Source organism: Poecilia reticulata, chromosome 19 (genome assembly GCF_904066995.2).
Source record: "Poecilia reticulata chromosome 19, P_reticulata-male-v2, whole genome shotgun sequence".
In the NCBI taxonomy this organism is placed as follows: Eukaryota; Metazoa; Chordata; class Actinopteri; order Cyprinodontiformes; family Poeciliidae; genus Poecilia; species Poecilia reticulata.
Window position 1 is genome coordinate 9,194,772 of NC_088848.1, and position 11,217 is coordinate 9,205,988.

At 34.5% G+C, this 11,217-nt stretch overlaps 1 protein-coding gene across 1 annotated transcript; it reads left to right on the forward strand.

The window, feature by feature from the left end:
* Positions 1-546: 546 nt before the first annotated feature.
* LOC103481510 (alpha-N-acetylgalactosaminide alpha-2,6-sialyltransferase 1-like) lies at positions 547-9,695 on the forward strand. Its single transcript, XM_008436999.3, has 9 exons — positions 547-843; positions 943-1,195; positions 2,729-2,891; positions 3,355-3,517; positions 5,060-5,198; positions 5,286-5,389; positions 7,204-7,287; positions 7,554-7,653; positions 7,996-9,695. Exons 1-9 carry the CDS (start codon positions 740-742, stop codon positions 8,203-8,205), a joined length of 1,320 nt encoding a protein of 439 aa, XP_008435221.2. The 5' UTR covers positions 547-739; the 3' UTR covers positions 8,206-9,695.
* Positions 9,696-11,217: the final 1,522 nt, after the last annotated feature.

The following is an 11,217-nucleotide window of genomic DNA, read 5'->3' on the forward strand; positions in this document are numbered from 1 at the left end:
TTTAGTGGATGCTTACTTTGGAAATAATGCCACCTGTTGCTTAAAATGAAAAATAAATCAGCAATCCTGCAAATGCAAAACTAAAAATGAAAAATTGTAAGTGTAGCCACATCATAAACTTGTACCGCATGGCTGCATGATCAGGAGCAGGCGATCAAAAAGAAGAGAGAGATTGCTGATTGACTACAGGACCAATGCATTGGTACGTTTGGCTGTTTGCATTAGTTTGCATTTATATTCCTGCTCTCTCAAAAACCCCATTTGAATAAATATATATTCTGTATTTCATACACGCACACACCTGCACAAAGCAGGTTTTGAAAAGTGGCTTTTCAAAACCGTCATGAAAGAAGGACTGTTTTATTACTTGCTCTTTTCCTTGAGTTTCCTCTTTGTGAAATTATAAAATCTTACTGGCAGTGTTTTTATGGAGTTTATTGCAAATGGCCTTTAGTCACTACACCCTGCTGTAGCCCTGCCCTACTCAGCTCTCTCTCTCTCTCTCTCTCTCTCTCTTAGTGTGTAATATATTATTATAGGGTGCCTAAGTTTGTCTGAGTGACTTTTCTTGCACTACTGGTCTGGCATAGCTATAAGTCATGATTCTGCATTCTTTCCGGTCATAAGCTGCAGTGTATCATGTCAGCTTTAACAAGGACTCTATACAGCACCTCCCAAAAGTCAACTTTGGTGTTTAGCTGAGCAGCAAGAAAAAAAGAAAATCCTCCACTTTTCAGCAATGATGATGGGTCGATCACTCAAACTTTGGTCTTTGGTGCTGGTGATATCGGCCACTATTATCTTTTTTATTATATTCTTGGAAAACTCAGCAAGAGAAAAAACGTAAGTGCTTTTGAAGTTTCTATAACAGGAGATTAAAACCATTTTTTGTTTAATTAGCTCACCGTTTTGGTTTGTCTTGATAATTAATATCTCTTTTAGTTTAAACTATAGCTGGATAGCCATGTCAGGAACATACAAAGTGAGCGGAGAAGACAAGCTGCTGCACACCGGTGGATTATTGCAAATGAAGGGAGAGCTGGCAGCAACAAATACAACAGCGCTGACATCTGATCCAGTTATTACCGCTTCTTCTGAAACTCCTATTCCTATGATTTTGAAAAAGTTTTTCAAGAAGCTTCCTCAGTGGAGCTTTGAGGATATTTACAACTTGGACGCTCCACCTAGACCTACGGTAAGCATTTTAAGATAAGATAAAATCTTATGTGTCATTTGTTGTTGCCAGCAGAACAGCTTGGACTCGTTTTTACTTGTTTGCCTTTGGTGTGGATTCATCACTAAATGTCTGACATTTTTGTGTTCTTAGCTGTCTTCTGATCAAACTGTAGAATCCTAGTCTTGTGTTATAAATCTTTAGGTTTTCACTTCGATAGCAATTTTTAAAAATGAAAATTAGGAATCCTTGCTTTTTGTAACAAACAGATTCAAGGTTTTACAAATGATTGTTTTAAAGAATCTTTCCATTCATTCAAGAAAATTTTATTTTTGGGGGGGTTTGTCTTATTTTAGTGCATTTAACGTTTTCCCCTTTTGAATTTATTACAATATACCAAAACTGTTGTGAATCTAAAACTTATTTTAGAAAATCTCAGGTTTATGACAAATTATTTACATCAGATTTGATCAGTGTAAGATTATTTTATTTTGCACCAGCGAGGATCAAATGCAGTCGTAAAAAGGTTGGGACACTTCAACATCACCCGGATAGATGATTTCTAGAAACTGGATTTATTGCGGTCGCATGTTTTCCGTGGAAAACAGAAGGCAAAGTCATTTTTCAACATATCATTAGGTGATGTTATTTATGCAAAAATAATACTTAGTGTCCAACTATCACATGTACGATTTAACCAAAAATTATTCATATCCCTGGCAGATTTAGGTTTTAAGTAATTTTTATTAAATTAATAAGTTTACTTCTGACTGTAAATGAGACATGAGACTCTCAAAATGTAATAAAGTACTATAAAAGGAGTATCAATTTGAGTACATTTTTTATCTAGATTTATTCAGATTTTCATGAGAAAAATGCTAAATTGAAAACTATTTATACTCATAATTAATCACTGAAAAAAAAAACTTTTTTGCGATTACAGCAATTAAAGCCTTCTTTTAAAAAGTATATTATTCTATTACATTTTTTTTCATACTTAAAGTAAAAAAAATTACACATTTTTATTTTACTTACTAATTTGTAAATGTCTGAATAAAATTAAGCTGTTTTTAATAACAACACAGTATTTTCTCATGCTGTTGATTTGACGCTACTGTACAGGTTATTGTTAGTTCTGTTTTTGTGTAAACCTACATGCTGTGACTTGTCTGTCACTTTGCTACTGTCACACCTGAATTTTATTCTTTACATAATTGCTTGTTTAAAGTGCCTCTCATTCCCAGTGGAAAGTTTCTTAGCTCTTTTGAATTTTTTTTATCTCCCATTTTCAACTTCCAGCCCTTAAAACTTTTGGTGACCATCACTTAAAACATCTATTACCCGTCTTACATCAAAATAATTGTCGAAATCTTATTCACCTTCACTTCCAGAACTTATAATGATCCTTTTCCTGGCAACTGGGTCCCACTTCACTTTGACAAACACGACGTGTCATTGCAATGTTGTGAAATCTTGTGCCAGATTATCACATCATCTCACCTTTGTGAATTTTCAGTTTTAGTTTTGCTTTATCTTGATGTTTTCTCTGGTCAGACTTGTCCGCAGTCTCTGCGCAACTCCAAGGACGAGGACTTCCAGAAAGCTTTCCTTCCCAACATTCGCATGTTTCTGCACAAAGACAACTTTAACATCAGAGAGTGGAACCGGCTCTCGCACTTCAACAATCCTTTTGGTTTTATGCAAATGAAGCATGATGGTATGTATTTTCTTACACATAGTAACTGAAAGCTCCTTATAATTGTTCTACTAGGATATTTGTACAGCTCAAAAAATGTGAATGTTGCGTAAAAGTTCAATATATGGTCATTTTGTAGAGATTCGTTACATAATGAGTGGAATATTTCAAGCTTTTATGTTTTACAATTTTAACAATAAAGGCTTTCAGATAAAGAAAACTCAAAATTGGGTGTCTCAGAAAATTAGACTAATCAAAAATGGATGTTTGCAGTATTTCGCCCATATCATCTTTCAATTAGATTATTACATCTTTACAATGTAGAAACCAATATTTGTGTAAAAGAAAACTGAAAATAAGTGTAAATAGGAAGACTCTCAAGGTCTTAAGTTACAATCTACTAAAATATTTTAATATTTACAAAAAAGATGCTTGTAACTGTTGAAGTTGTGACTGAAATTCGTTGGAATTTTTTTGTTTGCAGACGTAATGCCTGTAGTGAATCTGATCTCAAAGCCCAAAGAGCCGCTGCTCCTCCCAAAGCCAGGCGGGGACGGCTGCGTCCACTGTGCCGTGGTGGGAACGGGCGGCATCCTGAACGGCTCAAAGATGGGCGCCGAGATTGATGCTCACGACTACGTGTTTCGGTAGGAAAACACACATGAACAAACCTGTTGGTTGATTCAGCTGTGCAGCTCAAGGACTGTAAGGCATGCAAATGACAGGCTGGTTAAACTGGATGGACGCAGCATTGTAGGTTTTCACAGTCTGTCGCACCTTCAAAGATTTAATGGACAAAAGTAATGCAAATAGGTCATGAATTACATTAATTTAGCTAAGTATTTCTTTTTCACTGTTGGTTTTAAGAAGGAATCTGTTCTGCACTCTTCTTACAGTGTGAACTCAAAGACCTTTTATCTGCAGAATGAAAACAGTTTCAGTTCTAGGATGGGACACAGAATTTATTTTATTTTTACAAAGATTATTTAAATCCATTATCAACTGTATAAAACAGCACTCCACGGATGTCACAGAGTAATTTCTTTAACAAACATAAGCAAAAAAAAAAAGGAATGTATAGCAAATATTGCAAAGGTATTTATGCCGCTTGAAATTTTCAAGGTGTTGTGATTTACTTTCAACCTCAAACCTCACCATGGCTCACATGTGATAGATCAAAACAAACAGATTATTGTACAAATGAAGGAAAATTTAAGGGTTCAGTTTAATTTAAGGGTATCGGAGAAAATGGTATTTAAAATAAATTCATACAACATGTTTTTAGAGTTTTATAAAGTGTTAAACGTATCATTTTGCAGCCATTTCACAATGATGAAGTATGTTGTTCTGAGTTTCAATTAAACTCATTTAAAGTCACAAAATGCTTAAATATTTAAGAGGCTATGAATACTTTAACAAAGCACTTGGTAAAATCTTTGACACCAGTTGAAAACTTACAAAAAACCCCCAAAAAGATTTAACATTTCTTGAAGCAGACAGAATTACTGAATCTATTACAGTTATATATCACTTTTTGCAATTGATCAGCATGAACTCTTACATCTGGATTGTGAAATTAATCTGAAACCGAAGTCTGTAAACAGTAGCCGCCTCCTCAACTGCTCTGGTAGTTATCAGAGCAAAGGTGACACATTGATATTAAGCCATTAATATGTCCACACATTTGATTTTCTCAAATCACAAGGAGTGTCTTTGGCTCAACATGAGCACATCAAAAAAGCATTGCTTCATTTATGAGCAAACCATAAATTAATAAAACAGTTATTGTAAATTTACCCACGCATGTGGGGGTTTTATAGTTCTCATACTGTTTCAGAAGTTTTTGGTTCACTGCAGAGAACAAAAAGGTGAAGTTTTGTATTTCTGGTTAAACAGAACAAACCTAAACACTAAAGTTTTGCTGTTGCAACTATAAACCAATGTGTCTTTCCATTACGTAGTTTATTCTTGTTTCTTGTATTGTGTTACTTCACAAAATAAAACCAATCTTACATTTTTCAAGTTACAAAAATTAACAAATAAAATGACTCGTTTAAACCAATCCGTCAGCTTTTTTCAGTAACACCTGGGAATTTGTCAGACTTTGACAACCTGACAGTATTCCAGTGGACAGCTCTAGATTTAATTGCTTAGCCAGCTTTAATTTCAAATGATAATTTATGTGACAGGATGAACGCCGCGGTGGTTGAAGGTTATGAGGAAGACGTCGGAAACAGAACATCAGTTTATGTTCACACTGCTCACTCCATTACAGCATCCCCTATTTTTTACCGCAAGTTTGGATACAAGGCTGCTCCGCATGATGAGGTATTAAACCAACAATTTATGTAATATTGTGTTAATGTTCTATAAAAAAAAATAAAAATGACTTTGTCCTGCTTTTTCTTCTGACAGGGTATAAAATATGTCCTGATTCCTGAGGGCTTGAGGGACTTCCAGTGGCTCGACGCCGTCATCAAAGGAGAAAGAGTCGCTGAAGGGGATTATCGTAACAGGAAGTACGCATCAAATTTTACACATTATTATTATTATTAGTGAAATTTTCTGTATATTTGTATGGGAGTGAAAAACTTGGGTATCCAATACGTATCCGATTCAGATACGACCTAACGTTCATCCGATCTGAACGTCACTGATACTCGACATACGTCACTAATCTGCGTCCTGATACGCTCCAGCGGGAAGAAAAACAACAACCATGGCGGACTATACTGAGGATTAAGTTGTTAATATTGTCCTCCGGTCGGATAACGACTTCAAATGTGTAAGCTATGCTCCACGTTAGCATCCATGTTTACTTCCTCAAACACTGAGCACTACTTCTTCTTCTTGAGGCGGTTGGCACTGTAGAACGCTGACGTTATTGCGCCCTCTACCGCGCATGCGGGACACTTTCAGGTCGTTTGCCCGTTCACACTGCAGAGGTCGCCTTTATTTTGGAAGCGTGAACGGCAATGACAAAAAAAAATCAGATTTGATGAAAAATAGGAATTAGGTCATTTCAGGCTGCAGTATGAATTCCTGCTTCAAGAACCGTGGTTTGATCAGGGGTCATAGGTCAATTGACCCAGTCATTGATGGATCATGGTTTTAATGGAAAATACACAATTAAATTATAATGTTCATGATATATTATCATTTTGACATTTTTTTCCTCTATAATTCAGGGATATACTTTACCATAAATTACCACAAAAGTATTATTTGATTGTAAACACAGCGGATACGCGCAACTTGACTGCAAAAAGAGCTGGTTGTTACCAGTTGCCATGGTTACTCACATTTATCTTGCTGTTTTAACATTATCCTGCATGTTGTTGGCTCCTACATCTGTTTATCACAGCATGATAAAATAAGTTGTGCTACAAAATTGACATTAGTGAACGAGTCATAAGCAGCTGAGTGGATAAATGATGAAGAAAAAATGCCCAAAACTTCAATGGCCGCTAGATATCACTTACTTGGAATATTAAAGCAATTTTATTCATGGTACAATCATCAGCTCAATCCATGGTGAGAAAGAATTTTTTCTAAAACTTTAAATTTTTATAGAAAAAAAACAAATTAATATTTATCGTACAAAGGACAAATGAAATATAAGTTCTTCCTATTTTGGTCACAATTAAGCGGAAAAATTAACATGTAGCTGTAGCCACTAAGGCAGTTGGTTTGGAATATTAAAGCAATTTTATTCACGGTACAATCATCAAGCTCGATCCATGGTGAGATCGAATTTGAATTTCTAAGCCATCAGAAGTTCAAAGTCCAGCAAGTTTGAACGGGAGAGATGCTGTACTACAAGTAAAACCTCTGACGCAGAGCTGCGTGTACGGGTTTCCCCGGGTGAAGAGAGGCGATCTGCGCTGGCTGTGAGTCATAAATTACGTCATCAGCCTAACTGTAAATGGTTTAAATAGTTAGAAGAATGTATTCTTCTAACTATATCCAGCAGGTGCTGACATAGCGTGACGTTGACTGGCAAGCCATTTACATGACACATGTAATGAAATATGTATCTCCCCAAACTGGCAAACACACCCACAAAACAAGCTCCAGTTTCTGGCAGGAGTGAATAGATGGGTGTGTGTGAATGTTCACTCTGTGGAAAAAATAAATATACTGTTGTGAATGTTTTTTTTTAACACTGCTCAGGGTATTTGGCAGGAATGTAATGCCATACCTGGGGATTAAAAGCAGCAGAAAAGAAGTTTTTTATAGTCGTGCCACTTTAGAAACTGTTTCAACCCAGACAAGTTTGAAAAGAAAATATTTATCTTTGTTTTATATTGTCTTTTATTGTTTTGCCTTTCAGCGCAAGGACCTACTATTCAGGCCAGTACAATGAGACCCGGTTTTATGTCCTGCACCAGGACTTTCTGCGATACGTACGAAACAGGTCAGTGTTTCCAAACAAACATCCTGTAAATTTACTTCTCTTTTCTACAACAAACATAAGTTTTAGCTTTTTCTCACATAAAGATTCAGTAAGATGAACTAGAACTGTTTTATTGGATTTGGACTCCATATCCAACAAAACAAACGATATATAGAGATTTTTTTTGGGTGTTAGCTGCTTTAAATCAAAATGTATCCAACTTTATACCGCCGTTCCCAGCATGTAGCTTAAAGTGTTGTTTCTCAACCCTTTTTCTTTGCCCACAGGTTTTTAAAATCAGGCAATCTTAATCGGGGCTACTGGGCCATCGTCCGACCAACCAATGGGGCATTTGCTATTTTTACGGCTCTGCACGTTTGTGACACAGTAGGTTTATTTTCATCATAATACCAGTATTTGTAAAAGAGGTGCAGCCATTATAGGTGTGTACTTCTGAGAAAATGTTGCTTTTACTGGTTCACTTTGACCTTGTCAGGTTATTAATGATCATGGAAAGAAATATTTCACTGCTTCTAAAGAACCTGAAAGGCATGTTATCAAATCATATAATTATCTAGACTACAATGAGAATGTTGTGTTTCTGGTTTGCATTTTAGTAGCATAGGAATGTGTGCATCGCGTTTTATCGTCACAATAAATTATTTTGCAGTATTAAGACAGGAAGTTGTTTATTATTTATTTGTTTTCTCCCTGTTCTGTCATCCCCAGGTGAGTGCGTACGGATTCATGACTGACGACTACAGTAAATACTCCAACTACTACTTTCAAAAGTACCTGAAAACCAACGTAGTTTTCTTCGCCAACCATGACTACATTATGGAGAAGAATTTGTGGAAGAGCTTCCATGAAAGAAAAATAATGAAGCTGTTTCAAAAGGCTAAACCACAGGAAAAGACAGAAAAGCCGCCACCGCCCTGACACTCTGAAAACGAGTCAAACCGTTTGCTATCCTGATCAGCAATATGAAAAACCTGTTAATTCTGATGCATAATAAGCACTTTAAGAACGTTTTAGTTACTTATGCTGCTGAACTTGAAGAGTCATACTTTTATATTTAAAATTAATCTGAAGGGTACAGACAGAGAAGACTCGCTGTAAAGGAATATTCACTGTGCAATTAGATGGAAGATTTTGTGTTTGCATGTATCAGGCTAAAACTTTCAGGGAATCAAATGTTCTCAATTTTACAGCCATTTATTTCATTAATTTTTCTTTTTTTTTTAGCTTTGGTGTTTTTTATTGCTTCTAACACTGGTCAACTGCCAAAAAATTGTCTGGGGTTTTTCAACTGTTTTAGGGTAATTTTGATGTGCTGAATGCAAAAATCATGTTGGTTTTGCTCAGTCAGATCAACTTTCTGAACTGACTGAGGACTAAGGACTGAACTGACTGAGGACTAAGGATGAAACACGAGCATCAGTGTTTATTTTCCAGAGATCCAAGTTTGTAACATTTAATTAATGCACTCCGTTAGAAAACATTTTTTTTTCTTCTAAAACCTTTTTGGATGAGAAATAGAAATGAACTGATAATGTCTCAAAAATCTAATCAATTTAGTCAGAAGATTTGATTTCTCTGAATCAAATTAGAATAAAAACCTGACTTGACTGAAAAAAATGATCATTTTTGGATTCAGCTGTGCAAAATAGTCCTAATTCAGTGGAAAAAACAAAGACAATTTATGCAGTGTAATTTATATAGCTAGGTGGGTAAATTAAGAAAAAAAACCAGCATGTGTAAAAATCTAATGATCATATATGAACCTTTTGTGCAGATGGCTTTCTGCACGACTCTAAATGTAGGCAAAATAATTAGGCAAAAACCTTCATTTGCTTTGAAGATAAAAACTTCTCCTTAATATTAATATATTTTGGCATCACAAACGTTTGCCTGTTACAGTTGAATGCTTTTAAAACTGTGAACTATCTCAGCGCTGAATATCTTTTGGCAATTTTTTTTATTTTCATCTTTTTTTTTTTAATTTCCCTTCTATTCACATCCGAGGAAAATTGTCAAGCATTTTAATCTTAAATCCAATTTTAAGAGATTGTTCTGAATTGTTTCTCCTGATATTTTCTGGTTTATAACATTTTTTTTTTTTTACTTTTAAAAGAGTATATTTTTCCTCTCTTAGTCATATCGATGTATTTAAGTGTATGGAACAACTACTTTTGTTTTTATTTAACCATGGTTATGAATTTTATTTTCTGTGGACTATCAGGTTTATATAACAAACATTACACTAGGTTGTCAAACAAATTTTAATGCACTTCAATTGTCTGTCTTTATTGGGATTTGTAATTTCATAATCAAAAGTCATTTAGTTTGTCATGTTTTTGTAAGAATTGTTTAAGTGTTTGAATAGTTAACAACAGATGAACTCCCTGATCATAAAGTTTAAAAGCCTCTCCTTTCTCTCTGCCTTCAACCAGATGGTTCGTGAGAAGAACAAATAAAAGTAAAAGGGAGTGTTTGCAAACCTACCAGCTAGTACAAAAGTTTCACTGAAAATTCAAACTGAAACTAAACTAAACTAAAACCTCTGACCATTTTTCTGTCAGGACAGAATGACTAAATGTTCTGTTGTGAACTTTTCATACGTCGGTATTTAAATAAATACGGTTTGTTTACAGCTTTTGATAATACTGGTTTTTAATTATAATCTAAGTTGTTTAAAGTTAAATATAAAGAAGTCAAGAAGTGGTTTCCACAATGGCAATTTACAAACTTGGTGTAAATCAGATTTACACCAAGTTGCAACAGAACTGGATCAATACCAGATCAATACTTCAGTTTCAGATTCCCTCTTAAAATTTAGTTTTATTTTTATGTTGGAGTTTCTCAGCTCAACAAAAAGATTTTGTTTTGCTCTGAAATAGTAACATTTTGCACTTAGTTTATTAAGGAAAAAATTTACACACATTTGTTTAGTTTTTTTATTGTTTCTGTTTATTTGTTTATTCTTAATAAACAGATTCATAAACTTGTCCAAAATATTGAAAGGAGAGGAAAAACACAAATGTTCCTAACAGTCAGAAGTTTGATGATATATCAAACTTAAATAATAAAAAGTATCGGCATTGGTACTGGCCCGTCATTTACTTGGCATCTGATCAATACCAAAATATATCGCACACAAAATTAAAGGGTTAACTTTCAACACTTCGATAATTAATAAGGTTCAATCAGAATGAAAACATTTGCTCTTCTTTTTTATTGTTTTCTTTTTAAACAACCTTCCGTTTCAAATAATACATCTGACTCAAATTTATCTGTGAATGTTTTTATTTTGAGTATTTGAATGTCATTTTTAATGTGTTATGCTTTGATTTGACTCATTAATAATTGATCACAGAACATATTTTACTTTGGTTCCAGTTAATTGCATGTGAACAAATTAATAGGATAAATTATATTCTCCTGCATCATGAACTTTGCCTCTTTATTTGAACATCTTAAAATGTTTTGATAAGTGATTGATCTGTACTTGTATTCCTGATCACCATGGTTTCTACATTGCTGTTTTATCTTGAAGATTGATTTGTAATTAGCTACAAAGTTCACATTTCAGGAGCTCTGCTACATTTAATGTTTTGACTGGGTGAGTTAAACATTTATTTAGTCCTACTGTTGGAAGCTTTAGCATCTGATCAGTCGTTTTCTGTGTCTGTTCTTTGTTCTGAATAAAATAACAACCACAATTGGGATGAATGCTGCTTTAAGCTTTAGTACTTTGAGACAGAGTTAGAGTAAAAATGTCAATAATTTAGTCTTTTTGGAAGTATTTAATGTGCCCACTCTCACTGATTCATGGCTTACGGTATGTGGGCGAAATTTATTTATTTTTTCTCCTAGTCCTGAAGGAAACCTGATGTATTATTTTAATTAAGACTTGACTGCTTTCGTTTTCAGACCACCTTTTGGGGTTTG